Here is a 20,484-nt window from a genome sequence, read left to right as displayed (position 1 = left end):
TAATTAAAAATTGCCTTTAGAATCACTTTCCACCCCATTTTTATTTTACATTGACCCCAGCTGTTGCTCATTGCTAGGTTATCAATATTTGTAATTTTTTTTCTGAAGTGTTAGGACCTATTAAGGCTTCACTTCTGTCCTTACTCACCACGGCATGGTGCGCAATATCCACCATTGGCTCCTGGGATAGAGGTAGCATCAATCTCAGAAGTCAACGGGCATCCTCTGGGTTGGAATGCGATTGACAGGTTGTCATAACAATGGTTGCTATGGCAGAAGACACAGGGGGAACATGTCAGCCCTCTCAGCTGTGACTTTACAGTGCTGGAGGGCTTCGTTCCAAGTTAAGCATTTTATAGTGTGCTAGAATCCAAAGCATACTAGCACATTATGCCATTGCCTTGCTTTTTTTTTTTTTTTTTGAACATGAGCGATTTACAACCGCTTTAAGGTTATTCCTATAATAGAAAGGGATTTAACCAACCTTCTATATCTGTTCAATAGAAAAGGTTTTGGTTATAGATTACATTTTATTAGTAGCCAGAACAGTTTATTAGTGTTAAAGTAGGGAATGGTTAAAACCACTGTCAGTTTACTTGTTGCTGTGCGCCCTGATACAGAAAATTCCTTGCACTTCCATTCAGTGCAAGAGGAAATGGAGGAAATTTTTAAAAAACAGTGTAGTATATATGTGCTGAATAGCTAGAGAAAACGACTTGACATGACAGGTAAAAAAATTATTCTCTTTGCATACCTGTCCTGCTGTGTCACAAAGTTGAATTCGAACAGGCGCTTCATCCACCAACACTTGAACTGAAAGAAAATATATATGTATATATATTATATTCTGAGGTACTGTATTTAATGAAAATGTTTAAAACAGTTGCTCAGAAACACAAACACACACACACACACACCTTGTTCTGTTACATTTAGTTTACCCCCTTCTTAATGCCCACACCTTCATCTAGGCCTTTTCTAGCTAAAACTGCACAATTATTCAATACATCTGTAGTGGCCATAACCCTTTGCAGGGCGGCCTTAACCTTTTGGGCTTACCGGTTACCTCCACTTGGCTTGTTCTTCCACTTCTAGGGGTTCCCAGGGTTGATATCCAACAACTTTGGATGCTGACACCAATAAAGTCCCTTTGAAAGGTTTTATTTTGCAGAGGTAACATCCAACAACACAGTCTTTTATGGGAACAGAGGGCAAGGGTGAAGAACTCAGGCACCTTGAAATACAGACAAAGTCTCCAGTACCGCCCAGAGAGTAGCCACTCTCAGCTGGGCACTTCAAGGCTGAACAAATCTGTAGCCAGAGATTATGGCAGTCAGCACTTTGATTCAGAACTTGTAAAATCTCTGACCTTGAACAAGTTGTAACTGAAAGTGAACAGGAACCTTTTTCCTCAGTACCTGAAACGTTCCCTGTCTCCTTAAGAGTACTGGAAAAAGAGTGGATTTGTCAATGTCCTTCCCAACTCAGTAACAAGGCACTTCTCGGGATGCCAGCTTGTTGGTCCTCCTCCGAACAGTCCTCCCCCAGTCACTTTCACGAGCTGTGGTGCCTCTCCAAGCCGAGAGCACACCCGGATGCCTTGAATCCTCCCTCAGTTACTCGTAACATGTCACCTCAACATCTTAAGTACCCCTCCCTAGACTCCTCAGCAGGGCCCGGCACACCCACTAATTGGTTTCCGAGGAAGCCGATACCCAAAACGTCCAACCAGGCCTAGTTCTGGCCTGTCATGTGCACCTCACCGTACACATGACCAGGCAGAACTCGAACAGCCAAACTGATGTCAAAGTTAACCTACATAATTAACCCTCAGAACCCCATTACCATTCTAAGGCAAAAAAATAAATTTACACATGAATGACACTTTGTTCAAAATGTCATCCGCTACACATCAATTATTTTAGTGGAAGAACATCATTATCCCTAATATTTTAGGGTAACAACGCCAGTCTTGCCTTTTACTAAAGCTCTGGCAATACACCAGTAGCACCAATATTTTATGTATATATAGTAAGCAGCAATATTAATAGGAGAACAATTATTTGTTTCAGAAAAAATACCCAAACAGTGGTTTTCTTTATGAAAAAAAAGTATTATATAAATACACACACACTTATTATAATGTGCAAACATACAATTCTAAACATTGGCATGGAAATCTAAACATTTTTCAGTGTTTTCACACAAAAATTTGGCGAGTCAACAGTGGTACTATTGAATGATATGTCAAATGTTTTCTGAATTTTCATGCAAACTTTTAAACCACAATTTTACTGGTGTATGGCCAGCTTAACAGGTGGATTTTTTTTATTAGAGCACTAATGCCTATTCCTAAAATAAAGTCTTTGTGATCAGGAGGTAGAAAATGCAGAGAACCACTGAGGCTGCCACATCTGCGTTATTGGGACCCATCCTAAAACGTATTAGAGGCACTGCAGAATGTCATAAAACCAACCAGATATCTGAAAGTAGCTATAATTCTGTTGTGCCATAATGCAGTTAATGATCATCTGCGTAATAGAATGGGATCCTAGAGCAGCCATAAATCGCAGCACGCAGAGCTGATCACCTGTATTTGACAACCTGATCATTTGAAACAATAAAATTCCAACCATGGACGTTAGGTGAAATTAGGTTAAGGGGGACTATAAACAGTTTAAGAAGTTCATCTTTTAAAAGAAACTTGTGCTCTCATGTGACCCAGAAGGAGCGGGCTAAAGCCCGGTGTAGGCAGATGTCGCAAATCTGCTCCATGCTCTTTAACCACTACAATACAGGACACACTTGCCCTCTTCCTTCCCAGCCCAATTTTCAGCTTTCAGCGCTCTTGCACTTTCAATGACAATTGTGCGGTCATGTTACACTGTACCTAAATGAAATTTTTATCATTTGTTTGCACAAATAGAGCTTTATTTTGGTGGTATTTATTCACGACTCCGGTTTTTATTTACGATATAAGCGAAAAAAAGCGGAAATTTGGAAAAAACAATATTTTCTTTAAAAGAAATGCAATAAAAATCAAATTTGGTCATAAATTTAAGCCAAAATGTATTCTGCTACATGTTTTTGGTAAAAAAAAAAAAAAAATACAGTTAAGTGTATAATACTTGGTTTGTGTGATCACGGAAATATGTATGCAAATGAGCATGTACAGATGTGTGCAGGTGATCACTGGGACGTGTGATTTTAGTGGGACATCTGTGGGAGACCTGTGTTTTTATTATTTGGGGGCATGTGTGTTTTACATTAGACTGGTGATCAGTGAGTAAAAAGCTGTAAAAAACAGCTCATACTCACTGATTACCAGCCGGCTGCAGTGATCTGCTCTCCTCAGCGATAACTTCTGTGTGAGAAGAGGAGAGCCGATTGCCTAGCAACCGGCTGTTTACATCACATGATGCTTGTGATTGGACATGGCCGTCATGTGATCAGGAGGGCCAATCACAGAGCCCTCCTGCCGATCCAAGATGCGCCGTGTCTGGGTGACACGAGCACATCGGGATTACGCCGTTGCGCGGGCAAGGACGTTCCTGAAAGTCCAGTCAGAAGGACAGAGCTCCAACCCGGCCATATATATACACACACATTGGCCTGGTGGGAAGTATTTAAGAATCATGACAACGTTGGGATTCACTCAGATGCCCGATCAGCACTGCTGAAAGCCTGGGCCAGCAACTCCTACCCCCCCTCCTCAGCACAGCACTCCAGTGTGCACTGGAGGGGCAGAGCAGGGAGTGACCATAGACATGGCTTATGGTCTGATCTCAAGTAGACCTGAACAATTGTGTTATAAACATGCATGTTCATGAATAAAGAAAAAATGTTCCCATCGCCAGCCTGGTCTCCTAGAACAGAGACAATTGGCCATACAACCCATCCTGGACAATCAGCTCCCCTTTTGAGATCAAGCAGTGAGAAGGTTGCAGACTGTCCACAGATCATTACTGGATTCAAGCACTTCACACAAAACCACACGCTGGCTTGTTTAAATTACATTATCTACAACATGTAACACAGGCCACTGTTAACTGATCATGTGGGTATATGTTGAGGTCAAATGGCCAAAAAAAAAAAAAAAAAAGTCTTTTTATTTGATATCCAGAGCAAATGATGTATCTCATGAGTGTACACTATTATCTGCTATTAAAAATGGAAAATTAGGTGGCAGAACTTCCTTGTACCCTGTAATATATATATATATATATACATACACATATATACATATATACATACATACACACATACACATATACACACACATACCTTAAAAAAAAAAAAGTACACCCCTCACATTTTTGTAAATATTTTATTATATGTTTTCAAGTGACAACACTCAAGCAATGACACTTTGCTACAATGTAAAGTAATGAGTGTACAGCTTGTATAACAGTGTAAATTTGCTGTCCCCTCAAAATAACTGAGCACACAGCCATTAATGTCTAAACTGCTAAGGCAGCACAGCTTCCAGGGCAGACAAAACCCAGTAGATGGGGGACAAACAACCATCCTGATCAAATCAGAGACCCGTTCTCCTCACACTCATTGGGAGATATCAATCAGCAGGGTGAGTCGCTATCACAGCGCCCCTCCCCAGATGTCTACAGGGACATGCGGGAGCCTGCAGACTCCCCCGTATCCTCCATGGACAGAAACATGGCTGAAATTACAGAGGCCATATTCAGCCAGGCCAGCCCTGCCATGACAGAGCCCCAGCAAGCACACTATTCTGGAGTATTATTAGCACGCTTCTCTACTATGCTGCAACAAGAGATTTCCAAAGCCTGTACCATAATTACCACTGATCTTAAAAAAAGGACATTCACAGTATAGTTGAAAGATTTGACCTCATAGAAAATAAGGTTGACAGCACAGTCAAAAAGGTCAATCAAAACTCCAATATGATTTCTGACCTCCAGGACAGACTAGAGGAGGCCTATACTAAAAAAATAAAAAAAATCAAAAAAAAAATCGAGGATTTAGTAAACCGCTCTCGCAGATATAACGTGCGCATACGCGGCCTCCCTGAAACACACTCTGACCTAGAGGGGGCCATGAGAGAGCTAATGAAAGAATTGATTCCTGGCATTGCCGCAAACCAAATGGAGATAGATTGAATCCACCAAGCTCTGGCTGCCCCAAGAACAGATGGGCTACTACATGATGTTATAGCCAAGCCCCACTTTTACCGTATAAAACAGAAGATGATGGCAGCCCGCAACAAACAGGACTTATTATTTGGAGTACCAGTTCAACTCTTCAGATTTAGCCCCTTCCACAGTGAAAAAACAAAGGAACTTTAAGTCGTTGCAGCAACAGCAAATCAACAAACAGATAAAATATAGATGGGCATTTCCCTTCAAGCTATCATTTACACATAAAGGAAGATCCCATTTCTTTTCGACATTTCAAGATGGTCAAGACCTACTACTGGAATGAGGAATCCTCACACGAGACTCGCCAGGCTCCCGCCCCACCATGTCAAACCCAGCGTCCCCTCTCCCCACTATGGCAAGACCGAAAGCACACTCAGGCCAGAAGTTTTCTCCGGTCGACCTGAACACATCAGTTGTCTCTCCCCCAATAGGGGATACACTAGAGTCCCATTAAGATCGGCCAGTCTGAAATGGTCAATGACTGTGGTTTTCAAACGGTCACCCCGGTAGCACAAATATTGTGCAGTTCACTGTACGTTTTGCCAATGTATTGTATTTCTTTCATCATTCCCCAATTACCATGATTGTAATATGCTGTGCCCCTTTGTCCTCATGCATGCTAGAAGCTTTTAAAGTTTTTTTGTCGTTCATGCATATTTGCCTTCACCAACATCCCCAGCATGCTTTTCTGGGCCCATACACCTCTAGCCTGGTCACTTAGCAATGTTTTTTGTCAGCTCCATAGTATTGCTTTCCCCTAAACACTCCCTAAAATCTGTACAAATGTTATGTGTGTGCATAAATTTATGCAGGGTGCCAGAGGTTTTTTCTTTGGTGGGCCAAACTCATTAGGAACCCCCCCCTCCCCTAACTGCTAAGTCAGCTGATACCAATCCTCTACTGACTTTGCCAAACCCAATACACACTATACCTACCTCTTTTGTGGTCAGATTTATGGATGACTTCACCAAAGTATGTATTGCAAGGGCCTTCCTCAATACTTTCAAATGCTGCTGTTTTAAGTTTTTTTTATCCTATTATTATCTTGATAAATAATAGCAGAATGTAAAAATGTGCTTCCATGTGTTCATTTTTTTTAGTATTGACACTTCTTACCTGTCCGGTGGGCTGCCGATAATGTAAGTAAGGAGGGTCTGGTCAAAGTATCACACATTTATGCATTCAGCCCTCAATGAAGTGGAGAGGGTTACCTGTCCAAAACATCCCCCCCCCCCCAATTTTTTGCAATGGGCCATCATATGGGGGGGGGGGGGTGAGGAATCTGATAAGGGGACCTTATACTTTTGGCTTTAAATACTCATTTCAAAAAATGTTATACTGATCTTGGGGAAAAATGTTTTTTGCCTAATCTGCTTGCAATGTTGATGTGCAAAATTACTAATTTTTTTTCTTGTTTGACTCCAGTTTCCTTCAACGCCACAGGAATGGCAGACTGTGGCCTCCCACTTTGCCACCTGTTGGGACTTTCCCAATTGTGGAGGTGCAATTGATGGGAAACACGTCCGCATCGTCCCACCCCCCCCAACTCGGGGTCCTACTATTATAATTACAAGGGGTATAATAGTATAGTGATGTTGGCAGTGATGTCAGCGACATACGACTTCCTGTATGTGGACGTGGGGAAAAAAATTTACCAGTTTCTCCAGCGTTGCTTTCCTGTTTGTTCCTGACACCTAATAAAGATTTTTGTTGGTTCAAGAAATACTTGCCTATGTGTTTTACTTAAAAAAAGGACAGTTTATTTGCGAGTAGGCAGGTACATTTCAAAAATACAAAGTCAAATTAACAAGGGGCACCAACAACAAACAACCTCGAGATTAAAATAAAAAAAAGATAATGATGGTGTTGTGGTGAGTTGACACAAAACACCCAAAAAATTACAAAGATGAGCAAAATGTCAAAAAAAGGGGGAGATCTTTATTAAAAAAGCAAGCACAAAATGTAAGCAAAAAATAAATAAATGATTCGGAAGATCTGACAAATAAAAATATTCTATTCATGAAATCAGGAAAAAGAATAAAGAAATAAGTTTTGGAGAAGTGTGTGTGAATATGAGCAGCAAAACAACTTAAACAATTTTTTAACATTGCAGCATGGCGAATGTGCTATATTAATTAGGAACGCTAGTTTTACCAGACCAAGCGCTTCCATCTCAGGATTTATTCTGAGCATGCATGGCACTTTGTCCGTCGGACTAGGCTACAGACGATCGGAATTGCCGCACATCAGATCATGTTGTCGGAAAATTTTTAGATCCAGCTCTCAAACTTTGTTGGTCAGACACTCTGACAGAAAAAGTCAGATGGAGCCCACACACGGTCGGATTATCCGACAACATGGTCCGATCGGACATTTTCCGTCGGAATTTCCAACCTTGTATACAAGGGCTTAGGAGGACAGTACCCTTGCACACTACAGTCCGGACACTGTATCCGTTAGGGGATATTCCCCACAACGTTGCTAACTTACTTCAATCCCCTTTAAGTGTTTACACTTAAGTCTATGACCTATAAAATTAATGTTTATTAATCTTTCTCCTCTTTTTTTCTGGCCCCCTTCCCCAAGACCCCCCCCCCGAGCCATGGTGCAATGCCCCACCCATGTAATTTGGTTCTGGAGGACACGAGTGCGGAGGACACCTGCTCTGGAGGTCTCATCCACCCCCTCGGTGACAAGGTAAGAGTGCTCTGCCCCACCATGATGGCTAAGACATAGACTCCACTCCACTGACTTTTCAGTAATTACCCACAATGTACATGGTTTTAATTCCCCAATTAAAAGGGACCAAGGCCTTCCAATTTTACCACAGGCAGACGTCCTCCTACTTCAGTAAACCCATTTTTCAAAGAACCTCGGCCCCTCGGTATCTAAATATCAAATATTTACAATTTTACTTGGCTAACGGCCCTGACAAAAAGGGAGGAGTGGCTGTGTGACAAACCCTTATTTCGCCCATCACAATAGTGAAGGATAACAGGAGGTAGATCTATTATGGCCATGGGACGTATCTATGACAAGATAGTCTTTTATATCATACTATGCCCCGAACACAGGACAGATGGAATTCTTTAGTAAAATGCTCAGAATATTAATGCCCAAGGTTAAGGGTCAGATGATCATGGGGAGAGATGGCAATATACCACTAGATAGGATAATGGATAAATCTGATCCAACTAAACTGATCCTCAAATGACCACCGACTGGAAGCAGTAAGGTGGCACGTTTGTTTCATCTCCATGATCCGATAGATGCATTACGAGAGAACAACCTCACTACTAGAGACTATACGAACTTTTCACAGGTGCGCCATACATATTCTAGGATAGACCATCTACTTGTGCGCACCCCTTTACTCCCATTTCAAACATTGGTCAAAATAATGTCCACTCTCTGACCACTCCCCAATTAAACTGTCCACTACAGGACTCTGGACCAAAGCCTCACCCTCCCCATGGCGACTCAATGCGAGTCTACTAAATGACCCCATAGTATATACTGAAATTGAGAAAGAAATACAGAGTGACTTTAATATTAACAAGTCAATGGACACATCCCCTGCAATCAACTGGGTAGCCCACAAAGCTACGATTCGGGGCAAATTGATACAAATAGCCACCATAGCAAAATGGTCCAGAGAACAAACTATTAAACAATGAGAAGTGAACCTAGATTCACTAATGGAGGAACAGCGTAGAACTCCTCCGAACGATATTAGACACAAAATAGACAAAGCAAGATTAGCACTTAACCTGACCACACAAACTGAGAAACATAAGCTGGTCCAAACATAAGTATTATACCATGGGGGACAAACCGACCACAAAGTTAGCCAGGAAGCTAGTACCACGACCATACACCCCCACCCTACCTAGACTGAGACTGTCCAACGGGCACCCTAATCGGAACCCTGAGGAAATTCTTAAGGAATTCAATAATTTTGACGCCAGACTGTACAACCAACCGACTAAATATGAACCATCTTAGGCTGAAAGGTTCTTTGGTGACATCCAACGACCCAAACTGATACAAGCTCATAAGGAATTGATGGACAAAGAATTGACAGAACTAGAGATTAAGCTGGCCATAAAGACCATTCACCCCTCTAAGGCTCCAGGACCAGATGGCTTCACCGGCCATTATTATAGAAAATACTAAAAAATACTGCTTCCCCACCTGTGCTCCTACTTTAATGACCTTAGGTGGGGAAACAAAATACCCAGTCACGAGAATGCAGTTTATATCTTAATGTAATACCGAAACAGGGTAAAGACCATGGAGATTGTGCAAATTACCATCCTATCATTAATAAACACGGACCTAAAAATATTAACCAAAGTTCTGGCCCTTAGATTAAATACTTTCCTAACTATATCCACCCAGACCAGGTTTGTCCCAGTCCGACAAACATCTGGACAAACTCATAGAATAAACAACCTTATTTCAGCGGTTCAATCAGACTGGGACAATGAGGGCCCTAAAAGGGGAATGCTGCTTTAGATATTCAGAAGGCATTCGACTCTCTCTCCGGGGACGATTTGTTCTATGTATTACATCGCTATGGATTTGGGGGAACGTTTTCTGGCTCCTTCAAACACTATATTACACCCTGTTGGCCTCATTAATGCTTAGAGGATATTCCTCTTAGCCCCTTCCTATCAAGAGGGGGGCAAGGCAGGGCTGCCCATTGTCCCCGCTATTTGCACTAGCGATAGAGCCCCTGGGCATCATGATTCAGGAGAGTCAGATCATCAGGGGGGGGAATCGTCTGTGGAGAGTACGAGCATAAATGCCTGCTCTGTGCCGACGATCTGTTACTAACACTATCATCACCGATTATTTCCCTCCCCAACTTATATGCGATATTACAACCATTGTCAGAGATCTCGAGGCTAAAAATAAATCATAGCAAATCTAGAGCATTGAACCTCTCATTACCGAATACTATCCAGAAAACTCTAGAGCAATCATACCAGTATTTATGGGTACCAGAATCTCTGCCATATCGTGGCATACACCTGACCTCAATGATCCAAACTCTGTACAAAAGAAACTATCCCACATTGTACAAGCGCTTAACTGACGACCTAGCTAGATGGCAAGTTCACCCTCCATGGTGGTTCGGCAGACTACACTCAATAAAAATGAATGTGTTACTGAGAATACTATACTTGTTCCGCACCATGCCCATGACATTGTTACGAAAGTATCTACAAACATTTCAAAACAATTTTCCAGTTTATATGGGGGGATAAGAGACCTAGGGTGAACAAGGGTACGACGTACACCCCAAAACGAAAATGAGGACTGGGCCTGCCTGACCTACAGAAATACTTTTACGCAGCTCAGCTGGCCCAACTCTCCAGGTTTCATTCTCAACAACCACAAGCAATATGGATGAATATGGAATCTTATTCTTGTCGTCCAGAGCGGGTCTCACACATTATGTGGCTCCTGATGAAAGAGAGATCAACTACACGATGTCCTACACTCTCCACCCAGTTAGAAATATGGCACAGACTCACCAGGACTCAGAAATTCAAATCACCTCACAATCCGTTAGCACAGTCACTAAAACAGAGTTCACCCCCGGCCTCACCCCTCACCTGTTTAAAAGGTGGACCAACAAGGGCCTCCTTTGAATAGCTGATCTCTGCGATCACAAGGGTATGCTAGCTGAAAAATCATTAATGGATAAATACAAAATGCCACCTACTGAACAGTTCAGATATGTCCAAATACATCATTATATACAAACAGTAGCTCGCAAAAGAGATCTGGTGACTTTAACCCACATGGAGCATCTATGTAGGCAATACGACAAACTTAGGGGTCACATATCCGCTATTTATACAATAATGATGTAGGTTTAGACGAAACTGACATACATGCTCCACTGGGAACAAGATCTTCAGGAAACTTTAGACCTAGATGAACGGCATACAATTTCTGAGACAGCTTATAGATCACTTATCAACACCTCTATTATAGAGGCCAACTAGAAGGTATTTAGGTGGTACATGGTACCGGCTAGATTGGCAACATTTGTGCCTGGGGCCACTTCAGAATGCGTCAGGGGATGCGGTCAGGTTGGATCCACTTATCATATATGAGGGACATGCCCCAAGGTCAGGAGGTTCTGGATTATGGTGTACAACTTTATTTACACCCTTGCTAGGATGAATCTGATGAAATCAGAAAAACATGCCCTTCTGGGTGGCAGGATTGAGGAGGCCTCTAAATCCCAAAGACTATTTGAACAGCTTAAAACGCAAAATGTTGTGGCTTATGTTGAATGAAAGGTTAACAGCACTAACACAAGATAAGGTGAAGTGGTTTCATAAAACATGGGACCCATGGATTGAATATCCACCCCTCCCCCCCCCCCAGGACACTTACAAACCAGTGTCATTTTTGAGAGCAGGGTTACGGGGCACAAGATAATGGCTCCCCCCCCCACCCCGACTATTCCTTTTCTGGCTTTTACCTGGCAATCTCCTCTTTCACACCTCCTTCTTAATTTAAGTTTACATTGTTCGGTCTCAAGGTTGGCTTTATAAGTTACATTGTTATCATGCACCCTTGACAGATGATCATGGCCCACATGGGCGGTGGTAGGTGAAGCCTACGTGATGGGATGGCACGGGCCCCCCTGATAGGTAGATGGGAGGCCGGGTCCTCCTGCAAGATGGAGAATACATTGGAAATTTGGAAGAGTGACAAATTAAGGACCTTAGATGCAGAGATACCATAAAAAAAAGAAGGTATTTAGACGAAAAGAGTATGAATCACAATAAACTATGCAAACAAACCAATAGTAGCAAGAAACTGGGGTCCATGTATGCAACAAATCAAATAATTTCCAAGTAAATCAGAACAGTAAAATGTATAACATTCTGAACAAGTTGTAATTTATACAAACGTTGAGATCTTTATATTGTGAACCTTTAATAAAAAATGGAAGTATAAAATTGGGCCTAAAGTGTCAATATTTTGTGTGGCCACCATTTTCCTGCACTGCCTTAACCCTCTTGGGCATGGAGTTCACCAGAGCTTCATAGGTTGCCACTGCAGTCCTCTTCCACTCCTCCATGACATCATCATGGAGCTGGTGGATGTTATAGACCTTGTGCTTTTTCACCTTCCGTTTGAGGATGCCCCACAGATACTCAATAGGGTTTAGGTCTGGAGACATGCTTGGCCAGTCCACCACCTTTACCCTCAGCTTCTTTAGCGAGGCAGGGGTCATCTTGGAGGCATGTTTGGGTTTATGTTATGTTGGAATACTGCCCTGCAGCCCAGTCTCCAAAGGGGGGGGATCATGTTATATTTCAGAATGTCACAGTACATTTTAGCATTCATGGTTCCCTCAATGAATTGTAGCTCCCCGGTGCCGGCAGCACTCATGCATCCCCAGACCATGACACTCCCATCACCATGCTTGACTTTAGGCACACACGATTGACACCATCTGAACCAGATATGTTTATCTTGGTCTGCATCACCTTTAGAAGAGGCTTCCTTCTGAGACAACAGCCATGCAGACCAATTTGATGCAGTGTGCAGCATATGGTCTGAGCACTGACAGCCTGCCCCCCCTCCTTCAAACTCTGCAGCAATTCCGGCAGCACTCATACGTCTATTTCCCAAAGACAACCTCTGGTGGATATTTTCTCTTTTTTTATATACTTTTTATATTTTTCAAAAAATTAATATATATAGCGATACCCTCACTTAAGAGGGCCGCAAGTTTGGTTTGGGTCCTGAGCACAGCTCCGCCAACCCCCCGGCAATCTGCACTACCCACTCTGGCACAGTTAGTATCTAGCAATACACATTAAATCACTTATACTCTAAATATGTGTGTGTGCGTGTGTGCGTGCGTGCGTGGGTAACTCAAGCTCATAGACAATCTTTGAAAGTATATAACTGACTTTACTTGTTGTTTTATAAAAAGGAATAACATGAATTGAACATTTGGTTTGCAACACATAAGCAGGTCCCTGCAGTAACCAGTAATAAAGATAAACAGAGTAATCAGCACAATAAAGTATTGCTATGCAACTCTAACGCTGCCCTTTTTCAGCTACTTCCCCGCATGGGTAAACTAACACCCAGCACTATCTACCTATGCAGTCAGGCCTGACTGATCTAGATGGAAGTCCAGTAAAACAATATTCGCTAGCAATCTTTCGGTGGTGCACTTGAAGAACAACTTTGTAATCCAAACGAATAATAAAGATAAAGTATCTGTCTTTAAACAGCTCTCACCACCCGGACAAGTCCAAGTCCGATTCGTCTAGGAACAGGAATCCACCGACCTCCGAGTCTTCAATCCTTCTGGTGTACTGCAGCAAAGATGAGAAATGTCTCTCAGGTGCAGCTAAGCTGGCAGAGGGCTCCTTGGAAAAGAGCACAAGGCCCAGGCTTTAGGCCTTGTGCCTCCAGCAGTCCAGCACAGATCTCCTCTTCCTAGGAGAGGGGGGAGGGGTGTCCAAAGAGAGCAAACTAGGCCTCTCCCCCTCCTTATATGCCCTCCCTCATAAGTCTCTGGGGCATAACTCAAAACATCCTGGGAACCAGCGGGGTTCTGGGAACAGTAGTTTTATAGTCCTTAAAGAGACCCCGCTACATATATATATATATATATATATATATATATATATATATAAAAAAATTTTTGTAGAGATATATATTTGAATTCACAATTTCTATCGATTCATTTTTCAGTGTTTATTTTTAGAAACAAAATAAAAAGGTCTGCAGTCACCAGTGATACACACATTATATATATATATATATATATATATATATATATATATATATATATATATACACACACACACACAAATCAACTTTTATAACCGTACTTTACTATTAGGCCATCCTTTTTTCATTTCTAGGTGCCTGTATATCCTGTTGTGAGCCTCCTATTGGAAGCTATCATCTGATGTTTACACCGATCCACCATCTGATGATTTGACACCAATTCACGTGTGTGGGATACCATTTACAAGCCTGAAGTGACCCTTGGACAGCAAAGCTGGTCGCCCTGTTCTGGTCACTGTACTCCTGCAAGTTTGTGAAGCATTTTTTGCACCTACTTCATTGTGGACTAACATTTCAGTTGCATTTATTTGGTTTTTTTATTTGGACTTTTTTGTTGATTTCACTTAGTGTATTGCGAGCGTATATATATATATATATATATATATATATATATATATATATATATATATATATATATATATATATATATATATATATATATATATATATACACACACACACATACACACACATACATGCATATACATACATACATACACATATTTTATATATATATAATATATATATATAAATTGATACAAACATACAATGCAGCATATACAAATGCACGCATCAGAAAACCTAAAGCGTGTTTCATGAGATCATTGTTCACTCATCAGGGGTGGATGCGGATGAGATGTATCTAAATGGACAAAAAGATGAGTCACGGTGGTAAATATTATTTTCAAACCTTTTACATTATTGTATAATACATTGTATATAGGATGCTTTGCATGTTTCCTCTAGGATGGGTGAGAGTTTAACATCATAATGGAGCTTGTTTTCCTCCCCGTCCCCATTTGAGTGCTTATATACCTGCTGTTTGCCATTGCTCCCGTGACTTTGATAAGGCTCAGGTGCGTGAAACACATAAGCCACGCCAACATAGAACTTGCGGTCCACCTTGTCATACCGACATCTTGGCTATTTCCGCTTCCAACCTGATGTCCACGTCATCCTCGGGTGCCCTGCCCTGGTCAGTCCGAATGGCTCCTCTGGCTCCATCATTCAGCAGAGGGCACTACAACACACCTCCCGCGGTACAACAGGTCTGACACCCGCGACTAGCCATCGGATCCACAGCCGTGACTCTGGTCTCTCCACCCGAGTGGCCCCTTCCCCATGACTGAAGTTGAAGCTTAACCCCTCATCTGAATGTCTTGGTGGTACCGTGCATATTTCTTTCACAATATATCAATGGCAGTTGTTTTTTATGACTGCTTTTGCAAAAGTCTAGAATTTTATTATCATTGACCGTTGTTTTTTATTTCTTCAAGTGTGCATCAAATAAATTTACTTTACGTGGCTAAAAGGTTTGCAAGTTTTTATGCTGGTCCCATAGAGTGCTGCTTTTTGTTTTATATAACCTCTGGATACCAACGCTGAGCACGTGCACCTAACTTCTTTGGACGACCATGACGAGGCCTGTTCTGATTGCCACCTGTCCTGTTAAACTACTGTATGGTCTTGGCCAGTTGCAGGGTCTTGGCAATCTTCTTATAGCCTTGGCCATCTTTATGTAGAGCAATAATTATTTTTTTCACATCCTCAGACAGTTCTTTGTCAAGAGGTGCCATGTTGAATTTCCAATCGCCAGTAACCTGAAACACCAACAAGTCACATGACATTGGGGAGGGAAAATGGCTAATTGGGCCCAATTTGGACATTTTGACTTAGGGGTGTACTCACTTTTGTGGGAAGAGTGGATGGAAGGTACATGATCAATCGCTTGCATCAAAATCAGTTTATTTTATTTTTTTATTTATTAAAAAGGTTAAAAGTAGGACATGCCCATAAAAAGGGCAAGTACTTAAAATGAGGCAGATGCATTTCGAGGATAACCTCTTCATCAGAGCCTTAGGAACATGAACAGAGTGTGTAAACCAGTAGACCAACAAAAACATGGAAAGGAGTGGCTAGTTGGGAGATATATCATGTGATAGGTAGTTAGTTCTCCTTAGCTCTATACCAGGCCACATAGCAGTGCTCTATAAAAAGGTAAAATGAGAAAGATTTTTTAGTGTGGGTCTGTCAGATGTCTTCAAAGCTGTGGAAAAGAACTGCAGCCTGCATTTGTCATTGGAATCTAGAGTGCCGGAAAATTAATGACAGCGTTCGTCAATGACGCGACAGACCTGCATTCATAGCCCAAACAATGCCATCTACATCCCACACACCCCGCGGGAGACCAGGAGAGCAATGTCCAGCAAAAGGAAGGGAGAATATAGGCTGAAAAAGCTCATGGCCTTCTTCCTGAAGCAAGCGATGCAGGTTATTGGAAACCAAAAATGCACCTACGCGGCCACCACTAGCAGTGCCTACAGAGATCTCCCAGATGACATCCCTGACAATACAGACAGTAACCCTTATCCCCCTATCCCCCAGTGACCAGGCAGAAGGCAGCCCCACTCCAGGCAGCCCTGCAAATACTAGGATGTGGATGGATACACCTCCATTTTCCAAACACACCAATGCCCAGCTTTTTAACCCTCTACAGTCTAATCAGTTCCTTCAATCTTCTATGACAGCATACCCTACCACAGGGCAGTCTGAATTAAACGCAACCCTAAAAAGGACATGCTCTTATCACTCCAATCCTCACTGATGACGGTTCTCTCCTCAGACATGCATAACATGGGAGACAGAATCACATCCATTGAAAACAAAATGGAGGACAGCACCACCACTATCAATGATCTAGTGGATGCTTATGAGGACGAACACTGGAGCAAATCTAAATTGGCAGATTTAGAGGACAGGTCTCATCGTAATAACGTCAAATTTAGTGGGGTTCCCAAATCAGTTCCATCAACTGCTCTCCATAAATATATCCAAGACCTCTATACAAGATCCGCTATACTACCTGATGCAACACCGCTTGAGATCACCATAGACAGGATTCACAGAATAGGCCTCATCTGTGCCCAAAGATGTGCTCATAAGACTGCATTTTCTCTACGCTAAAGAAAAACTCTTAACGGCAGCCAGACTCAAATCCGCTCTCCCGGCTCCAGTTGATGGGATTCAACTTTTCCTGACCTCTTCAAATATACCATCCAACTGCAACAGCGACTGAATCCGGTAACAATAGCCATGAATAACCACAAGATCCAATACAAGTAGAGATATCTTGCGACCATACTAGTAACCAAAAATGGCAGCTCACACCATTTCCATCCTTAATGGATGGATGAAACTACTCTTTACATGGGGAGTCATTGTAGATCCTCAAGAGGACAATAACTCATTCTCAGTAACGAGATGCCTGCTACCGTAAAGGGAAAAGTACTCAGATAAACACGGCAAGCAAAGCTGTCCCCAATGCCAAAAGGGCTTGCAATCCTGACAGGAATGTTCTCTCCAGCTCACACAACTTGATTGTTTCCCCCCCCAAAGAGGATTTTCTGACTTCAACCCATTCTCTCGGCTGAATTCCACACTACGTTTACATAACGCTGTTTAGCAATTTGTCCTTCAATTTTACTCGTTATATAGTTTTCCGTTATAGCATTCCAGCTCTGATGGTGAAGAACCAAAGAAACATAGCCAAAGCCTCTCATCTCTGAAAACAACCTTCATCTCACAACTGAGCTTCTTATTGATTCATCATCGAACCATGAATGACTAAGCCACACACACAGTGAAAAAACTAGAGTTATGCTGCGTACACACGTAGCAGATTATTCGGTGGACTACTTGCCCACACACGGCACTTTTTCAGCAGACTAATACGGCGTACTAAGTCTGCCGGACTATCCGCCGTACTTTTCAAATGAATGGACTCGCCCACACAAGCGGAGGAAATTCTGCTCATTTTGAGCGTGTCTCCAGGTAGCCAGGGCCAGCGAAGGAGGCGTCGCTGGGCCCGTCACCTGGTATGAACTTAACGGGGAACCCCTACACCAAAAAATTGGCGTGGGGTCCCCCCTAGATCCAAATCAGACCCTTATCCGAGCACGCTACCCGGCCGGCCAGGAAAGGGGGTGGGGACGAGCAAGCACCCCCCTTTCTGAGCCATACCAGGCCGCGTGCCCTCAACATGGGGGGGTGCCTTGGGGGAAGGGGGGCATGTCCCCATGTTGATGAGGATTAGGGCATCCTCCCGACAACCCTGGCCGTTGGTTGTCGGGGTCTGCGGGCGGGGGGGCTTATCGGAATCCGGGAGCCCCCTTTAATAGGGGGGCCCCGGATACCGGCCCCTCACCCTATGTGAATGAGTATGAGGTACAATGTACCCCTACCCATTCACCTGTGAAAAAAATGTAAAAAAACAAAACAAACACACAACACACAAGGGTTAAAATAGTTTATTGCACAGCTCCGGGGTCTTCTTCCGTCTTCGCCGCGCGCCGCATCCCTGCCATTGTGACCGGAGGCAGCGACGAGGCAACATCTCCAGAAGAGAAGAACAGAAGGCGGCGACAGCGCCAACGGCGACAGAAGACCGAGCCCCACTTGTAAAAGCTATTAGAAGGCGCAGTGGCCGGCAAGAAGAACCAAAGAGGGGGACAAGACCCCTGAAGTCGGAAGAAGAAAGCCGGGCTCCTCCACTAGTAAAAGCTAGCAGAAGATAGCGGAGGAGTCCGGCGAGAAGACCCCCGAAGACGGAAAACCACCCCCGGAGCTGTGCAATAAACCATTTTAACCCTTGTGTGTTGTGAAAAAAATGTAAAAAAAAAAAAAAAAACACAACACACAAGGGTTAAAATGGTTTATTGCACAGCTCCGGAGGTGGTTTTCCATCTTTGGGGGGTCTTCTCGCCGGACTCCTCCGCTATCTTCTGCTAGCTTTTACTAGCGGAGGAGCCCGGCTTTCTTCTTCACTGCCGCCCTCTTCTTCCGACTTCAGGGGTCTTGTCCCCCTCTTCGATTCTTCTTGCCGGGCCACCGCGCCTTCTAATAGCTCTTTTACAAGTGGGGCTCGGTCTTCTGTCGCCGTTGTCGCCGTCTTCTGTTCTTCTCTTCTGGAGATGTTGCCTCGTCACTGCCTCCGGTCACAATGGCAGGGACGCGGCACGCGGCGAAGACGGAAGAAGACCCTAGAGCTGTGCAATAAACTATTTTAACCCTTGTGTGTTGTGTTTTTTTTTTTTTACATTTTTTTAACAGGTGAATGGGTAGGGGTACATTGTACCTCATACTCATTCACATAGGGTGGGGGGGCCGGTATTCCGATAAGCCCCCCGCCCGCAGACCCTGACAACCAACGGCCAGGGTTGTCGGGAAGAGGCCCTTGTCCTCAACATGGGGACAAGGTGCTTTGGGGTGGGGGGGACCGCGCGCCCCCCCTTCCCCAAGGCACCCCCCATGTTGAGGGCACGCGGCCTGGTATGGCTGAGGAGGGGGTGGCGCTCACTCGTCCCCACCCCCTTTCCTGGCCGGCCGGGTAGCATGCTCGGATAAGGGTCTGATATGGATCTGGGGGGGACCCCCATGCCGATTTTTCAGTGTAGGGGTTCCCCTTTAAGTTCATACCAGGTGACGGGGCCACCTAGAGACGTGCTCAAAATGAGCAGAATTTCCTCCGCTTGTGTGGGCGAATCCATTCATTTCAAAAGTACGGCGGATAGTCCGGCGGACTTAGTTCGCCGTATTAGTCTGCTGAAAATGTGCCGTGTGTGGGCAAGTAGCTCGTTCGGAAAGTCCGCCTGATAGTCTGCTACGTGTGTACACGGCATAACTAGTTTTTTCACTGTGTGTGTGGCTTAGTCATTCATGGTTCGATGATGAATCAATAAGAAGCTCAGTTGTGAGATGAAGGTTGTCTTCAGAGATGAGAGGCTTTGGCTATATGTTTCTTTGGTTCTTCGTGGCCTGGCACGGCTCAGGAGGGGGGGGGGGCGCTCGCTCATCCCCGCCCCCTTTCCTGTCGGGTAGCCTACTCGGATAAGAGTCCGATATGGACCTAGGGGGACCCCACGCCGATTTTTTGGCGTAGGGGTTCCCCTTTAAGTCCATACCAGGTGACGCTGGCCCCGGCTACCTGGAGAGGCGCTCAAAATGAGCGGACTTTTCTCCGGGCGGGAAAAGTCTGTTCATTTCAAAAGTACGACGGACTGGTACACAGTACACATGGCCGGATTGTCCGCCAAAATGCGAGTCCGGCGGACAGATTGGAGTGCAAAAATACTTTCTTAGTCCGCCGGACTTTTGGGTAAAAAAAAAGTCCGCCGGAGCCCCCACACGGATTTTTCCACCAGATTGTTTGATTGTGTGTACAAGGCATTAGACTTACCAGTAACTCTGTTTCTAGGAGTCGTCCAGGACAGCACTAGAGATATACTGTAGGCTCCACCTCCGGAGGCAAGAAACAAAATACAAGATCTTTAAAAGGTGGCTCCCATCCCTTCTTCCTCAGTCTTTAACCGAGAACTTCTCTGGAAGGGCTTCTGAAACAAAAACACTCGTCCAAAGTTATAAAAGCATATAGGGAGGGAATCCATGCTGTCCTGGACTACTCCTA

At 43.6% G+C, this 20,484-nt stretch overlaps 1 protein-coding gene across 1 annotated transcript in view; it reads right to left on the bottom strand.

Annotated features, from left to right (window-relative positions):
• The window catches only part of RHOV (ras homolog family member V), a 160,669-nt gene that overhangs the window by 37,825 nt on the left and 102,360 nt on the right, over positions 1–20,484 (bottom strand). Inside the window, exon 2 of the mRNA XM_077464928.1 lies at positions 755–813. Within this exon, the coding sequence (XP_077321054.1) occupies positions 755–813 (59 nt within the window). The remainder of the gene's footprint in view (positions 1–754; positions 814–20,484) is intronic.

This window comes from Lithobates pipiens, unplaced genomic scaffold, assembly GCF_037356315.1.
Source record: "Lithobates pipiens isolate NorthernLeopardFrog02 unplaced genomic scaffold, aLitPip1_a1.2 Scaffold_30, whole genome shotgun sequence".
NCBI lineage: Eukaryota > Metazoa > Chordata > Amphibia > Anura > Ranidae > Lithobates > Lithobates pipiens.
This window is presented reverse-complemented; position numbering and strand designations above follow the sequence as displayed.